General features: G+C 37.0%; 1 protein-coding gene across 1 annotated transcript in view; it reads right to left on the minus strand.

The window, feature by feature from the left end:
- The window catches only part of frmd4a (FERM domain containing 4A), a 55964-nt gene extending 53546 nt beyond the window's left edge, over window positions 1-2418 (minus strand). Inside the window, 1 exon segment of the mRNA XM_043264830.1 lies at window positions 1968-2418. Coding sequence (XP_043120765.1) covers window positions 1968-2108 — 141 coding nt within the window. The 5' untranslated portion in view covers window positions 2109-2418.
- Between the last annotated feature and the right edge of the window lie 19610 nt (window positions 2419-22028).

The following is a 22028-nucleotide window of genomic DNA, read 5'->3' on the forward strand; positions in this document are numbered from 1 at the left end:
TGTTTCGTTTTGTAATCTTGAGATTCTAGTCGTCATTTCTATGGTCAAGCTTCACATGAAGAGGGTCAAAAGTCACCTGGCTCTTTGTCAGCACAGAGACTACAGTCCTTTGAAATATATTTAATCTAAATATGATACAAAAATTATTATATGTCATTAGCACCAGCATTGAAATGACACCATTTTTTAGAAAAATAAAAATAATTTACAAATTTATAAATATATTTTCATATTATTTGAAACATTATTAGTCCTTTAAATTGCAAAGATTTAAATTCTAAAATATTACATTGTAATAAATATTATAAGGTTCTGAATAATATGGGGATATATATATATATATATATATATATATATATATATATATATATATATATATATATATATATATATATATATATATATATATATATATATATATACACACTTTGGAACATTTGAAGTGGATCAAAAGCCTTTCACCAAAGTTGTCCTAAAACAAAAACACATTCACTTTAAATTTACGTTGTGCTCCATATTACTTCCAGTGTCTATAATATAAGATGATAATACCATGGTTATGCAAAGCACTCTGCGAGAAATGTCTGTAGCTTTATTCGTTTCTGTCAGCTCTGTTTCTATAGCAGCAGCCTGTTATACATCAGCCTTGGAACAGATGAAAAGTTAGCTGTCATTTTTTCAGGTATGTCGCAGAGAGATGAAAACTCTGAGATTCACTCTGCTGTGTTCTGTTCACACAGAAGGAAGGTAGGGGAGACACAACCTGAATACTGATCTATCTGTATGTGAGAGAGAGAGATGGAAGAGTAGACTCCCGCGGAGAGCTGTTTTCATGACCGTGAGACAGTGTGACTCAAGCCCCTAGAAACCACCATAGCAACGCTAATACACTTTATAGCTCACAACACAACCTAATTAAGGCATGATATCAAAAATAATCATTAGAGGTTTACATTATTAGGGTGAAATGTGAGGGTGACCTGTCCATGCAAAACTCACTGAAGGAATGCCAGGGTGTTGTGGATGGTATACGGTGTTGCTATGATCTGTCTCATTAGATAAAAACTAATTAGATGGCTACTCTAAGCAGTTAGTGCAACTAGATCCTGGTCACTACATATGGCTCACTTTTTACCCATTTTTACCCCAAAATTATAAATCAGATTTAAAGTATTATACGTGTTTGTACAAACAACCAGTACAAGACGATTTAACGTACATGTGAAAGTACTTTGGATTAGAAGTTAATTCAAATCACTCACCCTAAGTATGAGCTATAGTTTTAAGCAACAAAATAATTTAGTGTACAAATCTAAATAAGTACATTGAATTAAAAATGTTTTATTTAGAATAGAAATTATTGTTTATTTTATATTTCACAAATGAAACTAGACAAAATTAATTAAACTAATATATATTATGAATATGTATATAAGATGTGAATATATAATATTTAATATTAAAACAGTTACTAAATGCAAATTTATTTAAAAATATAAATATCAAGGTATCATTGATGTCTGTACAGACAGACCCAATTTGAAAACATAAAACTATGAGCAAAAATACTTACTACATGCAAAAATACTTAATACATACATTATAGTGATATTGTATTTTAAAATGTATCCAATCCATACAAAATGATAAAAAACTATTTATTTTATTTTTTTAGAGTGATAAATATAATTTTTGTTATATTTTAAAAACACAATTAATTTATTCTTATTGTAATACAATATTTTAAATCTCATTATTTTAATGTTTTACTACCTATTATACATATTATGTTTGTATTTAAATAAAAAAATATTGTTTAAAAGTAAACTGTAAAACTAACTTATTGTGTAATATTGTATAAATGTATAAGATAGATAGATAGATAGATAGATAGATAGATAGATAGATAGATAGATAGTCATTATGATTTGTTGAAAATGACTCAAAGTGACTAGTCCTGTTCATACCTGGTAGACGGCTCGGACCAGGATGTCAGGAGCTCTGATATGTGTGTGCCTCAGTCTTCTGAGGGCGGCCGAAGTCACATCCCATAATGCACTGTGCCTCACACACATACTCTCTCCCAGACTCATAAGCATCGCCTCCATGACTGAAAAGCACACAGGTGCACAGGTGTGTGTTCCAATAATCCCCTCTCAACACAGGTGTGTGTGGGAGAAAAGGTCCCCAGGTAATGCTGCTCTCCTTTCTGCGTTCTCTTCTTTCATTTTCTCATCCCTTCTCGCTTTAATCCTCAGAAATGCCCCATGGGAGACCGAGACTGTGACTTCTGTGTGACTCAGATCCCGTCTTCCAAATGAAATCGGTCTCACTGGTCTCTCTCCCTGCACTGCAGGACAAATTCCCAGAATAACAGCTCTCAGTTCGCCCAACACAAACATTCCCACAAATAGAGAACTATTGGTCCCTCTCCGTCGTTCTCTCCCTCCTTCTTTCTCCCTCTCCCCTGCTTGTTTGTATGTTTTAAAGCAACAGTCTCAGAGCAGGGCATCGAGGTCTTTTAAGCTCGCATGATGCGCTGAGACGCCCATCTAGGGCAGAGTGAAGGACAGTTGTCCCTCCCCGCCGGACGGATCCTGCTCGGGTTCATCGGCCCCGGGCGACTGAAGAGATACCCGATATGCGTGTCTCAGCTTTCCCAGTGTGGCAGGGCAGCAGACAGCACTACTCATGGGAGTTCAACTCATTTTCCATAAACAGTTGGGATGACGTCCAGATTCCAGAGTTTTGGAGTGGGACATGCCGTCAGTGTTCTCATGGCACCAAACACCCAATCCAGATCCAGTCCTTTAACTACAGACTACCTGACAAACCCTGCCAAACACCTCCCGCATCCCGAAAAAAAATTGGGGTTTGGGGTTTGTTTAAAGCAATTGTTATAATAAATAATAAATACAGTAATACTATAGTTTTAGATAGTTGTATAGTTTTTTTTTTTTGTGTGTGTGTGTGTGTGGGGGGGTTATATAAATACATAATTTCAATAATGAACACTTTAAATAATCAGAGGTTTCTTCAAATCACTAACTCTATATGTGCAAAAGTAATAAAATAAAATGAAAAATAAATAAATTATTTTTATTAATTTAATTAAATTGTTTTTATTAATTAATATTTACTTTAATAACATGTTAATTAAATCAAATCAATGAATTGCACTGTTTGAAATAATTAAGATCACTAGACTTAAGCATGAGCAATAGCATTAACGGAATAAATAATTGCATAGGCTATATAATAAATTATTTTTTGGACACCCAGCAATAACTAATGCTGTTAAAAATAAAGCCAATAAAACAAAGCATGCATTCAACTGGAAAATTCAGGTTGTGGCTAATCTAATGCGGTTTCTAGCTTCTTTAAGCTTGTTATTTATAGTCGTTTGCTGGTCTAAGCTAGTTTAGTAGTGGATAAACTGGACTTGAAGGATATGGGGTCAGGATCAAGCTAGTATTAGTTAGCCAGTCGGTGGGGACTTTGCTGTCCAACTAAATCCATCTTGGGCTTTTATGAGGTCATTTTTTACTGTACTTTCACTGCTGTATCTACAGTAATATAACATGCAAACTGTTTACTATTTAATCTGTTTTTAAAAGCCTTATTAAATATGTAAAAAATCCTGTAAATGCATAAAAAATTCCTTCTTTTAATTTTTGCTAATGGGTAACTCATGCACTCAGGCTGCTGTGATTTACATTTCCTCTTATTTGAGCACAGCGCATTTTTCTTTCTGCAATTCAACAGAAAGCCTCGGTCAATAGTAAGCAAAGTTGACCAGCGTCTGATCTTGATTAAAAATGCTTCCTGTCTTAGGAGAGATTTATAGGATTTTTATTTTGATGCTGGCGTTGCAATTTGATCAAACTTGCACACATCAATATCGGATTTACCGTGATCAATAAAAGATCTATCATGGTAGGATCAGCTAACATGACATGAAGGTATTTAAAAAACAACAACAAGAACAAAAAAGACTTAGGCAGCCAGCAATGTAATTTTTTAAAATAAAATCCATATTAATGTATTGATTTTACTTCATTAACAATAACTATGTGGCATTTTGAAGGAAATAGTTACCATGGTGATAATCTAAGATTTTCTTCTACACATAAAGATTAACTAACACACTTGTACAATGCAGGCAGAGAAACATTGTTGGCTTTTTTATAGTCAAATCATATGATTACAGTGAGTGTAATGACACTGTGCGACACCAAACCTCATTCGGTCACAGTCAGTGACAGCTGGAGTCTAATGAATGAGCACCGAAACACACGTGTTTCTATTTGTGTTCATGCTTCTGTGGTACTGAAGGCCAAATACAGGGCTATAGAACCAGGACAGCTACAATAACTCATTCACATTACTGTCCTGCCATTATGTGGCTCAATGCGTATTGATTTGTGCACAATAAACCCGATGAGGAGTGTGATAGTACTATTATAAAGCACAAATGTGAAAGTATTCATGGAGGTGCACGAGGGAGGGAGAGAGAGAGAGAAACAGAATTCCTAAGAACCGTCTCAACAGCTTCGACTGAATGTTTAACGATCTGTTACAAAATGCAGATGTTTTTCTTGAATTCTGTTCAGTGTGAATGCGAAAAACAGAACCTTTGAAAAATACATTCGTTTCATGTTAAGTTGTATTTCATTTATGGGGTTTTGTTAAACGGAAATGAATGCGTTCTAGGTCTGAAATTATCTCACATTTAGAGCACGTGAACCACAAAAATCATAATTTTGTCTAAAATGATCCAGTTTTCTGGAAAATGCTGCCTAAACAAGGCATACCTGATTTTAAAAATGAGAAAACAACAAAAAGTTGCTAGGGTCACAATGTTTCTCAACTGCAAATAATAAAATAAAGTTGTGCATGGAATTCCTGGTTTTGTCTCTGGAGGAAACGAGACGAAGAAAGAGAAAATAAGTTAAAGCAGCATGACGTCTTGAATTGAAATATGCAGCGTCCTGTTTCTCCTGCTGTGTTCTATTGGAATGTTCAGAATTTGCCATTCTTTTGAATTTATGAGTCACCGGCTGCTGCTTCCTCAGGGGTGAGAATGTCATCTGCTGTCATTTAAATGTGTGAATGTGTGAGAGTGGCTATTGTGTGCAGGAAGACGATCAAATATTTAGAAATGGAGGTAGTTCTCAAACTATTTGGTGGAACCCTGGGAAATGCTGTGGCATTCAATGGTTTTGCACACGCTTAGGCACACAAAAGACAGAAACCATATTAATCACAGAGATGTCGACCGTGTACGTTTAACACAAAAGGTTAAGAAGCTCACGATAAATGTGAAGGGACTCACGGTGAATCTGAAACCTCTGAAAGTAGTGTCGAATCATTTTATAGCATTTTTTTTTTTACATTTTTTTGTTTTCCAAAACGGAGAGATTTTTGTGCTGATTGAAAGCATGCCACAGTGCCCAAATTGTCCTTCTCCTTCTCACCCAAACACACAAAAGAACCTCTGGTGTCTTCAGTGCCATGCGACAGAAGCAAAAAAAGAGAAATAGAGTTGTGAAAAAGAGAGAGAGGGGGTAGAGCCTTGCTGTCTCAGTGCACCGGAGCTGTTTGAAGTATATGTTCACGTGCATATGTATGTGAGAGCGTGCATGTGCATGCTGACCTACTTCATTCTGCATATAGGCTAATAAGTGTTTGCTCCTGAATCTTTCGGTGTGCATAAATATTTATGAGGATTATAATATAATAGCGCAAACCCACAAGAGCGCAGAGGAGGCGGCCGAGCACACACACACAGAGAGAGTCGGTGGAATTAAGCCTGGTGTAACTCCAATCCAAGCCCACCAGCAGAAAGCGCATACATTTCCTCCCTAAACACCCAGGCGCACCATCACACAGCCCCCAAAATGGCATGAATAGACTGTTGAGAGCGAAAGATGAGTCAAAATGTGTGTGTAATGCTCTATGACAGGCCTGTTCCAGCGCATGTGAAATGATCCATTCTCTACTCTTATTTTTAGCACAAAGCTCTGTACTTGTTCACGTCTAAGAGACATTCTGGACATTTTGGAGGGGAGTGGGGGTTGATGCATCCTGTTTTGGGGGACGAATGTGACCCTGGCTGACCCTGGGATCATGCACGGGTGTTTCTGGGAAGAGAACATGAGATTTAATTGAAACCAGTAGACGTCAAGTTCACATAGAGGTTGGAGTCATTTAAAAAGCTTTATGTTCTCAGACATGCATGAGATTGTGTGTGTGTGTGTGTGTTTACAACTTGGCTGCATTCCAGTCTAATATTCAAAGCAGTCAGAAGACACTTCGTATCTTCTACTGATATGAGGAAATGTGTGTGTTTGTGTGTAGAGCACTTCAATTCTATTCCTCGGGCTGCTTCAGGGCAGTTGATATTGCAGCATTCACATGCTGAAGTCTGTATATGCGCTTGTGAGTGTGTAAGTGTTATGGGATGTTTTTTCCTTCTAAAGATCAGTTTGAGCTTGAGGGGATGTCTAAATGGAGAGGGAAACAATAAAAGCGATAGCGGCAGCTTGGTGTGTGTGTGTGTGTGTGTGTGTGTGTGTGTGTGTGTGCCTGTTTTGAGATTTCTTGAGGGCCCAAGTGGAGAAGCTAGTACATGATGATGGGACAAAGCTCTAAATGATCAATTTATCATCTAGATGTCATTATATTTTGACATGCACTTGGAAGGAATCATGTCTAAGGCCACTAATGTACTTTAAGCAAGTATGAGGATGCACTGTTGGCATGCCGAACATTCTTAAAATACATTCTTGCTTTGTTGGTAATCTTGCTGAGAAAACCAAACCCCTTTTTCAGAATCAAGTGTGAGATCATATTCGAGTCCTCTTCTTTCCAAATGATGGATTAAACCAAGTGCCCACCCCAAAGGAAGAATGACCTAGTGCTACTTCCATTGCGTCATGACTTTAAAGGGAAAGCCCACCCAAAAATGAAAACTTATCTGTTATCCACCCCAAATCGTTTAAAAAGTTCTGGTCACAAGCATTCTTCAAATTATCTTCTTTTGTTACATAAATGTTGACTGAATTTTCGTTCATGACCTCTCAACACTGCAAAAATGGCTTATTTGACTTAGTATTTTTGTCTTGTTTCTAGTATAAATATCTAAAAATATTTAAATCAATATACTTTTGCTAGATAAGCAAAACAACAAGATATTTAGTCTTGTTTCTAGGGTAAAAAAAAATAAAGTGCATTTTGCTTAAGTAAATACTCTTGTTTTAATACTTCATTTAGTTTTATTTTTTATTTAGTTTTCATATAGTAATAGTATCTTGATTTAAGATTTTTTTTAGATATTTTGACTACAAACAAGACAAAGATAGCAAATAAAATAAGCCATTTGATTGTGATAAATGGGCAGGTTTACAGATGCATTAAAATACAGATACATCAAAGTTTCACTTTAAACTACTCTACGTTGGTTCAAGATATTCTCCCATCAGGCCAAACTGGCCTTCGGCTCATAGACCAACTAAGCAAACCGTCTTAGGCTGGTTCCAGGTTTCAAGCCGGGAACAAATCAATTTGACCTGTAAGTACTTCTAGTGTAAACATTTGAAATGCCTGACAAAGCCAGCAACATATGCGTTCGAGTAATTGCATAAAGTCTAGCCTTAATGAACAAAGATAACATACATTATAAATAAAAACAACATTTTTGCACATTTTTGATTACAGACATGGCACAAATGCATTAGCGACTGTAAATGTGTTACTTTGGAGCATTTTAAAGGACGGCTGACATTGCACAAGCTCAAGCACGCACTCGCATATTAATCCACATTTTGTCTGCATCATGCCTGACCTGCTTCCTAATGGGAGGCAACAGAACGGTTAAATTTAACAAGCCTCAATTAGCACACTGCTTTAGCCGAGAGTTAACGCACTGCCCAGAGACAAACTCTACGGAGCACACAAAACAAGACCCAATTAAAGACACACACACACACACACACACACACACACACACACACAGCGATTCCACCCAATGCAACAAAGCATCTCCAAGGAGAACCCCGGCGGCCTCCTAAACATCAAGGTAGAAAGGAACTGTTTTCCACAGCTAAACTGCTACTGTTGTTTCGCTGAGAGCCTTGGATTGAAAATCTGGCTTCGAAACTCTGCAAGTGGTCACACCATATTATAGCAGAGGAACACGCTGAGATAAATTTGTAACTCGACCTCAAAAAGACTCAAAAAGAGGAAACGAGGAGGAGGAGGAGAAGGAAGCAGGAAGCTGAAAGGACAGGAAATAGAACAGAAGAGCATAAAATGGCAAAAGAATGAAAGAAATACGTGGGTAAGAAAAACAGTAGGGCAGACGGAGGAGGAAAAAGGGATGAGTGGAGGGCAAAAGAACCGGGCTTCTTTCATTGTCTCAATCTAATGAAGCAGAACATATTTGTCTGTCGCAAATGACCAACGAGCGTAAAGATTTGACTCTTATGGAAAGCCCTGCAGCTACATGATTACATTAACCTTCAGTGAAGAAACATCTCATACGCAAACACACATACACTCAACTCAGAATGAAAATCATAAAACACTGAGTGGCATAAGGGTGAAACCCACCTAGAACACAGCCATGTCATATTTCACCCTGGAACCAAAAGAAAAGAAGGCTTGCTAATGGGCCATTAAGATTTTGCACACTATAATGTTATATCATTACTGGATTCAAGCAAAATATTATATAGTTATATATATATATATATATATATATATATATATATATATATATATATATATATATTTTTTTTTTTTTTTCATAATTATTAACAGTTATATTTACTGTTCAAAGTGTTTTTCTTATAAATTAATATTTTTATTCAGCAAGAATGTATATTGATAATTTTACAACATTTCTCTCTCAAATAAATACTCTTTTAACTTAACATTTTATTTAAAAAAATCACGGCAGTCTCTGCATTTTTTTTATAACAATATGATATTGAATATGTAATAATTGATGATGATAATAATAATAATAATAATAATGTTTATTAAGCACCAAATCAGCATATAAGAATGATTTCTGAATGGAGTCCTTTAAAGTTTAAGTATGATCAACTTGGTTATACAAGTCATTTCAACTTAAATAAGACATTAAACAGACTGGTGTAACACGGACATGAGAGTCGCCCAAAACAACTCGTCCTCTCTGGCTATGTGATTATCCTGTGGTGTATGTCTGGAGCTGTGAGTCAAAATCACTCAAACAGATTTCAATGAAAGATGGCAGAGCACAAACACAAAAGACAAGGGGAAGGAAAAAAACAATGAGGGGAAAGAGGGGGGTTTGAGAAGCCTAGTAATCAGAGAAGGAGAATGAAGCCCTTGTTCCTTTGATTAAATCGCTTTGTCTGCTAATAGCAATGGTTATGCCTTATCAACCACTGCCGTCCCCCAAAACCTCGTCTGCCGTCCTCACAGGAAATCCCTAAATTACAACCGTGTTTCAAAAGAGCCAATCAACGCAAACCAGCGAGACAGACACACAACACACCACAGGCCTTTAATAAGACCAGCGCTGCCTCTTAAAGGCACGTCGCAACCTAAAGAAAGTTCTAATGAAAACACAAGGCAAAGACAAGAAAATCAGAGTGAACTTCCACCGTGTTTAGGCTAAAAGCGACCAGTTTTTGGGTGACTGGCAACGTCATATTATTCAGTTCATCGGTAAGAGTCATTTTGGTTGAATGAACCGTTACGGCTGCACTCTGATTGATAGCTCATAATTGATGCTTAAACATGATGGTAGACATCTGCACCCTAGTTATGACCCATATGGACATATGATAGATTGAACATGCCTTTTTGCATACAGACAGCTGGAGAAATGGAAGAGAAAGTGAAAGAGAGGAGGCAGAGGCAAGATGGAAGACGTTACAAGAGAGTGGAAGGCACTGCACACACATATAAAACACATTAATATGTACAATTATAGATCAACATTTTATACAATAAAATGATATAATATACGTTTTAATAAGTTTTATGTCATCTGAAGATAGATAAACAAATAAAATGCAATTTTGGCCCACATGTCTCTGACATGTTTTTACCAGCAGGACTTCAGATTAAGTTGCCAGTCTTTTTAACTTATCTGAGCAGGTACAGTAGTATCTCAGATGGTAGTATGTTCCTCCACAGCTGGTCTAGGCCAAAACTAAAAAGCATTAATCTTGACTGCCGTATCCATTCTCTCCTGAATGCACATACATTCAATGCAGAGCAGTCTGGCTATCAAGAAAATCTCACATTAGTCACAGTAGAGTTTTGCGGCGTGTGCTACCAACATTCGTGCTAGATCGGTTAAGTAGATGGATTCTGCTGCCTGCCGGCTCAGCGTTGCTGACGGTGGACGGAAGAGTGCTTTCTAAAGCTGCTTTCACAGTAATGAAGAACCACGGTGAATATGAGATACATGCACAAACGCTTTCGCCAGCTCTCGCAGTGCTGAATGCTGCAGGGAGCGAGTATTTTAAGTCGGTTTGGCAGGGCAGTCCGCATGTACATGCATGTAGGCATCACGCCACAATGCAGGTAAAGCTATAATTTCTCCGCTAAAACTCGTGGCCGGTAGCTGAAGGGACAGCCCCAGGCCACAGAGAGAGAATGACAGCGAAGAGGAGGAGAGCTCTGCAGGGATGCAGTAAAAGTAACGTGCATGAGGAAATCCTCTAATCAATAATTCAAACTGCTATAATTACACACATCTGTCTCAGCGCAAAACCAGAGAGAGAGAGAGAGAGACGTAATGCGTACTACGCCATTGTGAAATATTAAACAGTTCTTGTAATTTTAGCGCACGGCGGGATTCAAATGAAACTGGCACACAACAGCCATATGAAATGCATGAATGTAGGCCACCATCATGCAAAAAAGATATACATTTTATGCCATTTAAAAATGTATAGACGTTAAGAAAGTAGGGTGGCCTATAAATGTATATTACTGATGTTACTTTATGTTTAATAATTTTATATCCATTTTATATAATTTTTTTTCATTATTAAACATTTAATTAATATAGCTGATTATTAACCACGATATATATTCTAATATAATTATACAATAATAATAAATTAATAATTTATATAATATATAAATTATTAATTAATAATAAATATATATATATATTAATAATCATTAAATTTAACCATAAATCACAAAATAAACACAAAATATGCATTATAAAGCATCACTAAAAATAATAATTTTTAATAACTGTTATAATAACTATTAATAATAACAATAACTTTATATACAAATATAATATTTAATAAATAATTTAATAATATGATCAAAACCTGCCAAATTGAATGGCTATAGTATGATATATCATAATATATATTTATGCCTATTTATATACAAAAAAAATCATGGCGTTATCATGATTATTAAATTATTACTTTTATGGCACAAAGTGTCATCTCACACACAAACACACAAATAGAGTCGCACACACCCACATACAGAATGAAAGCAAACCTATGCTCACACGCACACACACACACTCACACACACACACACACACACACACACACACACACACACACACACACACACACACACACACACATCTGTACGGACAGAACTTTTACCCTGTGGCAGTTCCAGTAAATGACAGTGCAGTCGGTGCAGTGAGGTGAAGCTCGCCGTATTTTGTCTGCTAACGTGATTCACATAACTGGGCAGGTTGCTGCGTGTTTTGGGGTAATCACAGTCATGTTTACCTCATACCGGTATATTCAGTGAACAAACACTATTACTTAACACTGTCATTCGAACTGTCAGACCTCAGAAAGCCACAATCGTGACAGTGTCCCTCATACGAGCCGCATGAAGCATGAAAACAGCAGATTCCCTGTAAAGCTCTTACACAGGTGCACATCCATCACATAAACGGCTAATTATCTCCATTGTCTCCCCAGCTGCACAGAAACTATCGCACAAGTGCTGCCCACTGATAACCTTGAGCCAGCGTTCGAAAACACACAAGACGTCTTACCCTCTCCTCGCTATTTCGCCTCAGAGTCCCCACCGGCAGCTTGAGGAGAAGCCTGCGGGTCCTGCCAGGCGTTACGGCCGCCTGGACCACCATGGTGCGTGTGTGAGCGTTCGGCGTCTGCTGTCCCGCCACAGACAGACGGGCTGTTCCTCTCTCTCGCTCCGTCTCCACGGCTCCCTCCCGCCAATTTTCCAGCCTGTCTCTCCTTGTTCGGCTTTTGAATGTGTTCGCACCTTCTTTGTCGTTGTTCCTTGCACTCTTTCTGTCCGTTTTGCCTCTGTTCCTGTGTCTCTCAGCGTTGGGCGTCCTCACTGTGGTCTTCAACCCATACTGTGTCGGCTTTCATACTGCTTCCTCAGGAGAAGCGCGTGTGAGTGAGAGAGCGAGGAGAAGGGAGGGAGGTTGTTGTCTCTCTCTCTCTCTCTCTCTCTCTTTCTCTGGAAGTAGCAGTGGAATGGCGTGTGCGCTCCAGATACGTCAGCCTTGCTTCCTCCAGTCAAACTCAATTCAGGTCATTGGATTAATATGAGTATTATCGCATACACACTTGTGAGTCACGTGATGCTGGACGAGAATGTATGTGCGTGTTTTGTGTACATGTCAATGTTTATGATGAGGGATAAAACGTGTGTGCGCTGTAAAATATCCATTCTCCTGCTCAAACAGAATATCTGATGTTTTGCCATCTGCTGTTCAGATTAGCTGTAAATCCCATGGCTGCTTTCACCAGACAGACTACACACACACACACACACACACAAAGGGAAAATACCCTCAAGCTGCCAACAAGATTACACACTAGGGATCGTTGCATGTGTGTGTAGGACATTATCGCCTGTATGTCCTAACAGGGACCGTGTCTTGTTAAAAACTGCACTAAATGCCAGTCCGTCCTTCTATGTTCTTCCCAACACAATGAAGCAAGCAGAGGGATACACTCTTGATAACTTTCCACTAAAGACAGGCTCTTTAAAGTGGAAAAGGTTCTTTAGAGTTTTAGAGCGTTAATAATAACGTTCCAACATTCTTTTGGAATCATTGTATTTAAGAGTGAGTTTTATGGCGATTGTTTGTCTGGAAACTGCACTGGAATGAGGTGACATATGATAGAGCTTATACTACAAAAACATGCTCAAGAAAGCATCTGATTCAATTCTGGAAGATGAAGCTACATGCTTTTTAAATGGATGATTCACCCCAAAATGTAAATACTGTCATCACATACTTATGTTTTTCCAAACCTGCATGATTTACTTTCTTCTGGGAAAAAAATAAAGGTAGTTTGAAGAACATTTCAGTTGCATGTTTACAGAACAGAAAGTCAGTGCCATTTAAAGCAACAACGGACACATTGTATCACCATTGTAACACTGTATCAACAAATAAATACATGAAATGAATAAATAGAAAAAAAGAAAGAAAGAATAAACTATTATTTTTATTTTGAGGTATTTATTATAGTATATTATGTGTATTCTCCACTCATAAAGGTTTTTCCAAAAGGTAGGTAGCAATGTTTTTTTAGACAATTACAATATAATCACAAAATAAATTAATTTAATGATTAATTCATTTTTTTATATTAATTAAAACGTTTAAAAACAAGCATTTTTATATAATTGCAGCAAAATTATTGAAATATCTTTTTAGCCTATTTTGGCCTTTAAAAATTGTGTTTGACAACGGGTGGCAATTAAAAAGGCTGAGAACTGCCCTCCCTGCCTCTTGTCAGCAACTTCTGCACGAGTCAGCAACATTTTAAGTGTACTTTCGAAAATGTAAACTCTAGTTTTAACTGGGTTCTCTACAAAAATACAACACTAAAGCGTTACTCCACCCCAAAATATTTTTTTTGTCATTATTCACTTACCCCTATGTTGTTCCAAACCTGTAAAATCTTTGTTCGTCTTCGGTAAACAATTAGAGATATTTTGGATGAAAACGGAGAGGTTTGTCACCGTCTCATTGACTGCCATGCAATTTTCACAGTCAAGGTTGAGAAAAGTATGAAAGACATCATTAAAATTGCTCGTCTTCCATCAGTGATTCAATCTGAATGTTATGATACGACAGAAACACTTTTATGGGTTTGGAATGACATGGTGTAAGCGATTAATGCTAATTTATAATTTTTAAGGTTAACCCTTTAAACACCCCAATTACTCTTCATTTTCTTATTAGATATGAGAAGACTTTTCCATTGGAACTTCTACAGTCTAGATGTACAGTATGAATTATTTGATTACCTTTAAGAACGTGAAAAGGCCAATACAAACTATTTTTTCAAATACATACAGAGAAAGAGAGAGTAAGGAGCTTTCCTTCTAATCCCTGCTCAGCATCATTCATTCAGTAGCTGCTCTAGATTACGCATATTAAAAAAACGTTTCTATTTTTACCGTACTGCAAAGTCACTGAGGGTTTAGATGGCTCTTTGCCTTAAATTGCTTACATACAGTTTGTTTTTTTAATAGCTAAACTATACCAGTGTGATAAACTCAGATAGGGAACAGGGGAACCGATACATTTGTCACACCGTGTGTGTTGGTTCCCTCCCCTTCAAACACTAAACCAAGCTATTACTCCCTGTGTAACCGTGACATTCTTAATACAACCCGAGAGTGGATATAAACGCCTGAGGGTACGAGTACTAACTCACACATATACAGTATACACACACACACACACATTCGCCTTCCATAGCGTTTTCTCCAACACAGCGGGCCATTTTAGCAAATAGGTGAACAACGTGTCACCGTTCAAAACATGGTAAATGAACCTGTCACACTCTTACAGTTCGGCTAAATGAATTTATCCAATATAATAACACAAACAAAATCTCTAAGCACCTTCAATGGTGCAGCAGGCGATGGGGGAGGCTGCTCGACTCTTGCTGAGATGTTTTAATGGAGTTCTGGAGCTTTTCCTCTGTTCTGGGACTGCAGGGGCTCATCCAGACCCTGTTTACACTGCACCCTGTAATCTTAGCCCATGGCACTCTGTGTGTGTGTGTGTGTTTGTGTCTCAGATGGCGTCCATTGCAGTTTGTGTGGCTGTTATTCAGAGCGAGTTTTCATAAATTACCATAATTACTGCAAAACCCCACATACACACAAAAAAAACAAAACATCTATCCACACCAACGCTCTTCTCTTAACCCAGTCTGAACCCGGTGCAAGTCCTACTTTGGTACGAACGGAAGACAATTGGATGGAGACGGAAAGGGTTTCGTAATACTTATCGTGGGAAAGGGTGAGGCTGAGAACGCAGAGTGAAACGAGAGAGGGAAAACACAAGAGCTGACAGCAATGATTTGCTCGCCATGTTGGAATAATTCACTTCGGTGAAGCAAATTGATAACGCTTCTGGGGTTATTGAGTCTACAAATTATCAACAGCCACTTTAATTCTCCTCATTAAAATAAAGCACATATCTGTTATCAGGCGCTGCAGATGGTTTTGGGAAATACTCATCCGTTTCAGAAGAGAATATCCAAAGGAGTCATATATTTAAGATTTCGAGCATTTTTTTTTCCCTGAGAATCTTAGTCAAGGTATTGTGCTCTACATAAACACAATTTCAGCACCCAAAGCTTTAATTTAGTTTCACGTTATTATTTCACTTCGCCTTATATTGAAGCCGGAGTACAAATAAAACAAACTTTGCGTGATAAAGTTTGCAATAGAGAAAATAGTCATATTGCGAGATATAAAGTTGTATGATTTTAGGTAGTTATGAGAAAACACACACATGTTTGTTCGATATGATTAGGGGAAATAAAGCTGCGCTAACGGGATATCAATTTTATGAGATAAAATGGAAAATATATTTCAATTGTTCAAAGAAAATCCATAGTGTACAATACAAATACAAATTTCTTTTTGTGCAAGAATGGCAAATATAGCTGCAAATGTGCAATAAAAAGTTATATTGTAAAATATAACATTAAAATGGTAAGATTTAAGGTTGTAGTTGTGAGAAAGTTGCATCTTCAAGTTTTAGTGTAAAAAATAGTGGTAATTTTGAAATTTTGAGAAAGTTATAGTGCAAAATATACAAAGACACAATGACAGAAAATACAGTTGCATTTATGAAATAAAACATTTTCAATGCATAGAAAATCCTTTTTTGTGAAATGGGTCCTTTTCACATCAAGGTGGCAGAAAAACCAATGGGAGACAATACATGGGAGTTGCCCCCTTCAAGCGGACATAAACTGAAAGACGTCTTACGTAACACATGACGAAGCCACATAAGGATTTTCCAAAAACCTATTCTATAAAAGCCAAATAAACCACAACAGTGAGAGGGACTGAGCGTTTTGTTCTCGCTGCAACGTTTGAATACTGCTTGTCGCTGCTTTGTGAGCTGGAAACATGAAGAAAGAACCTGTAGTTTCTTCAGGCTGAAACATTGGAACAATGCCCCGTGTGTGAGGTGCACTTACAATAGAAATCACTGAATTCAGCACAACACTACAGCACTGCCAAACACACAAGCCAAAGCCAAACAAACACGCACAATGGAGTTTATCGCTCATTCTTTACTGACTGGGTTCACCCTGTCCTCTAGCTGGCCGTTCTTCCTCTTGGGAGACTCACATATACACTGTGCAAATGTGTGTGTGATAGAGGGGCAATAAAATGGAGTCATGGCCAGCTTTGCCCTTTACACCACCCCATTGTTCCCATGGTGACCAGTGAGAGACTATTGCCCATGCCCTCTGCCATTACAACTACTGAAACATCAACACACACACACACACACACACACACACACACACACACACACACACACACACACACAGTGTTTTATGTAAATAATAAAAACTGTAATTGATTTTTCTTTTGGAAAACAATTATATTAATTATACATATATATAGCAAGGACTAATAAAATGTATAAAAAACTATAGCAAAGACATTTGTAATGTTATAAAATAGATAAATGTTGGTTCTTTAGAACTTTGTTCATTAAAAGAATCCTGAAAGAAAATGTATGACAGCTTCTACTAAAATATTAAGTATCACAAAGTTACATTTTGAAATATATTAAATATTAAAATGTATATCTGCATATTTACAATTTTGTTATTTAATATTATTTCTCAATTTTGCTGAATTATTAGTAAGGACAGCAGCCTTAGTGAGCATAAGAGGCATGTTAAAAATTAATAAGTAAATAAAACACTATAACCAAACCTTAAACGTTTAAATTCGTATTACTTCAAAGAACTTATACATTCAGTGTTGGGTGTAACGCATTTTTCAATGCTAAAGAGAACTGAAACGTCTTCTCCTGTATTCTATTGTACAGATTTTAATTTATTTTTCTTTACACTTTTCGGTGTGAGGGAGCTTTTACATTTGCTAAAAACAAAAAAATCAAGCCCTGATAATATTTAAAATGTAACGCAAAAGTAACGTAACACATTACTCACCATAAAAAAGTAACTAAGTAGCATAATTAGTTACTTTTTAGCAACGCAATATTGTAATGCATTGTTTTTAAAAGTAACTTTCCAAAACACTGCTTACATCACATTCTTATATAAAGCGTTTTTGATTTGGGACAGCATACACCTCTGGGAAAATAACCTTCATACTTTGTTCCTAAAAGATCTAATGACCGAACATTCAGCATCACCAAAACCAGCATTTAATCTGACAGACGGAAACTTTTTTTGTTCGAACTAAATTAATCTTTTCCAAAAATAACATCAGAGGCATTGTTGAAATATTTTACATCCGGAGATTAAAATAAAGGGATTATGAACCGGTTGGGTAAAAATAATCAGAGCTTTGTTCTTAGATTTCCTGAAGGCACCGCAGGCTCTTGATGAGAGACAGCACAATCACATATGCTGTTCAGCTCTCAGTGACTGCACAATCCACGCTATGATTATTAAACAGTCATTAAACAGAAATAAGAAAAGACATGCTGATTGAATTCAAATACGAGCTATCCTTCATTTCCAGACACACACACATACACAGACTGCATAGAAATACCCTCGAAAGATCCAGAACTAGTTGTTTGTGTGAGTGTGTGTGTGTGTGTTTACTAGCCCAATGGAAAAAAAGAAATGAGATTTTTCCACTTGTTTTTCAATCCTAAATCCTTACCTGAAATTCAGGACTTTGTGCTTCAGTGCAATTACAATCGTGCAAATTATAGAAGTTTTTCTTAAAATGGCACACAAGCACAACTGCACGCACACACACACACACACACACACACACACACACACTACCAGACTGGACTGAAAGTTTTACGCATCTGTCAGGCCTGCGGTGTGTCACTCAGTGGAGATGATTGAATTATTTACAGTGAAACTTCAGCATGAAACTTTTTCATCAGCATCATCGTTTTCATCACCTTGCAGACACTGATGTTTGAGCACAAGCCAAGATCAAATAAAATCTACTCAAGCCCTAAAGGGTTAGTTCACCCAAAATGAAAACCCACGTCGTCCTAATTTCGATGAGTTACAAAACAACACTTTCGATATATGTCTTAAAATATATTATTTTGGGTTAAACAGACGAAAGTAAGTTATACAGCGTTAGAACGACATGGGTAAATGATAATATATACTTTATGTTTACACTCTTGTGATCTGCATAAAACAATGGTTTCAACAATAAAATACTTTTAGTATGAAGTACTTTAGAATACTGTTAGTGTGAAATACTAGTGTGAATCATCTAATTCACTACAATAATTAATTTTTAAGAGTGTATTAAAAATATGATACCAGACAGTGGTAGTAAAGCATTAATACTATGGTACTTTGATATATATATCAAGAAGTCATGAAGGTATTTAAATGGTATGCCAAGTTGCTTAAAAGAATATCATGGTGTCACATGCAAAATGGTATCATGGTATTTTTGGCACAGCTTAACACCCTTAAAAATAAAGGTTATTTACTGGCATCTGTGGTTCAAAACATTCATGGAACCTTTGCAGTGAACCTTAAAGTAGAATATTAAAATGTTCTTCTCACTTTAAGAAAAACTGGCTCTTTGAGGAAACCAAAATGCTTCTTCTTTGTCACTGCTGTTTGAAAGCCAAAAAGAGTAAAAGAACATAATTTGACTTACAAACACATCCATTAGCATGTGCTCCAGAGTCGTTTCCAGGTCATCAAGTCTTGCTGCCAGTGTCATGATGGATAAAACCAATGACAACTTCAAATGTGACGAAAACAAAGTTGTTTACATCAAATGTTTGTGCACTACAGCCAAACTGCACATCTGCTTTCCAAAAATCTGAACATCCTTAACAGGAATGTCGACGCGTCCACATGCGATGTCCAAATTCTAGGATAAACTCCCAGTGCTTATTTTTTTTAAATCAATGTTCTCAGCCAGAAGAAATTTCGATCCCTTCGCTTTGTTTCTCAGGGGCCCGTCCCAGTCCAGAGAATATTAGATTGAGCTCCACATCCCAGAAGAACCTCTAATTGCATATGCATATGCAGCCACGTGAAGACCTGGCTCAATTCTTGAAAGTCTGCACCGTATAAAAACCACATGACACGTCTAAGTCTCTCGCACACTTCCTCCAGACGTTCACACTCTCACACGCAGGACATCACTGAGACGAGAACAGACTGTCCAGCTCACTTGACATGGGGACAAAACTTCATTACTGAGGATGACCAACCATCTATGTGTGTGTGGAGCAGTGTGTCCGCCTCTTCCTGGGGGCAGTGGACCCACAGTAGACCCCATTGTGCACCAGGACCATTAGGATGAGGAGGACCCGTGAGGGTGTCTGTGTCTAATGCCCGTCTCATTCACACAGGCCTTCTGATCAATGCGGCTTTGTGTTGCTTATTAACGAAGGGCCAAGAATGTCTCTGTGATGCCCCGGCCACAAAACAAGGCAGAGCCTGGAAACTTATGTAACTCATCGAGAGATTGCCGCTGTTTATGCCTAATGCAATGTGATTAGTGTTCTCAATATGGGGTGCCGTCAGAATGAGAGTCCAAAATGTCCTGTCAGATGTTTTTAACTACAAACCATTGCTTCTTGCTAAAATATGGGACCCCTATACATAATGCTGCATCCTCCAGTACATAAAAAAATTATTTTGTCTAAACCAGGAGAGAAATATTCACGGAATAATCGCAGTTTGGAAGTAAAAACAGTTCACAGGAGGCAGTGTTTCCTGGATTGTGGATTTTGGCCAGAAGCGATGCTTTAAAGTTAAAATTATGCACATATTTTTTAATTTCGGATGTTGACTAATGGACTGGTGTCGTGTTGATTACTTGTGGATTACTGGGACGTTTTTATCAGCTGTTTGGACTCTCATTTTGACGGCACCCATTCACTGCAGAGGAGTGACGCAAAGCTAAATTTCTCCAAATCTGTTCTGATAAAGAAACAAAATAATCTACATCTTGGATTGAATGAGGATGAGTAGCTTTTCAGCAAATGTTCCTTGTGAACTATTGCTTTAATGTGCGTGCACCGTGTAGCAAGCTAGAAAGATGAGAGAAAAACACACAGGGGTGTAATTATAAATAGCAGGATGTGACTCCATTTGAGTCACAGTTTAAATTTCAGCTGGAGAACGCACACACACATGCATTTACAGATGCTAACAGCTGTTGGCTAATCAAACAGGCCTAATCCTGTGAGCATTTGCACACGCGCCAAGTTATTCTAGCTCACCTTGTGCAAATGCGAAGCTACAAAACATCCCAACACAGAGGCAGCCATATGCTGAATCAATGATCAAACACGAAATATGCATTCATGCGTGCTTCACACTGTCAGAACGTCATTTAAACTATCTACCGCATAATGAAAAATAACCAGAGGTCTTAGCATTTTTAAAAAGCTTGTTTTTGTAGAGCTGAACACCATAGAAACACATTATGTCCGTGTCTGAATACCATGGAAACTCATTCACTCTGATTTCAACAGAGGCATCAGCGGACCGAAATATAACAGGAACTACTGGTCACTCTTAACAATACCATGTCGACTTAATATGTAAGTCAACAAGAATAATCTAATCTTTCAGACTGTAAGGGCATTGAAGACATATATGACAAGGCCAGATTCACATTTTGTAGCAATTCAAAATGTTCCAGGAGAAAAAAAAATTGTTAAAAATAAATCGATTATTTTCTATTCACAAAAATTTCTTAGGTTCCACAAAACATTAAGCAGCACAACACTACATTAGCATATTAAAATGATTTCAGACAGATCATATGACAGCGAACAACTAAAGAAAAACATTTGCATAAATTTACTACATTTAAAATAACATATTTATTAGAACTCTGTTATTTTAAACTTTAATAATAAGCTGTTGCACAAAGACAAAAAGGGTCTAAGCATAAAACAATAAGCATAATAGTGCTTTAAATTGTTAAAATTTAACTGCAAATCTTTATCTCTTTTTCTGAGCAAAACATTTATATCTGACATTTTTCCTTGATTTACAGAAGACACCCATTAAAAATATCATCTAGTGTAACAATTTTGCAAGGCATATTTACAAAAATCTTAAATGTCATTAAAAGACTTACTTTTAGATTTTACCCCAAATACGAATTAGTTGTAATTTTATTCATTTATTTTTAAGCTGCCACTATCATTGATTTTGCCCATTTGTCAGTAAGAACGTTAATGTTAACATCTTTGACCCTATGTTTAATCTAATAAATGCAGCTTTAGCGAGCAGAAGAAACATTAAAATACATAATAAACAGACTGACACCAAACCTTTGAACGATAGTGTACACTTATCATTGTCAGCGTCATTACAAAATCCAATTAACACCAACAGTACAAACCCACACCGCACAAATAATCAGATAAGAGGACAGGATTGATAACAAGCAAAATATTGACATGCGGCGTGTATGACCTCCATGAAGATGACAGATTCACAAACTCACACGCGCCTTAATATGACAAATCATTACATAAAAGCCTTGTTGTC

The sequence above is a fragment of the Puntigrus tetrazona genome, chromosome 18 (assembly GCF_018831695.1).
Source record: "Puntigrus tetrazona isolate hp1 chromosome 18, ASM1883169v1, whole genome shotgun sequence".
NCBI classification, from domain to species: Eukaryota; Metazoa; Chordata; class Actinopteri; order Cypriniformes; family Cyprinidae; genus Puntigrus; species Puntigrus tetrazona.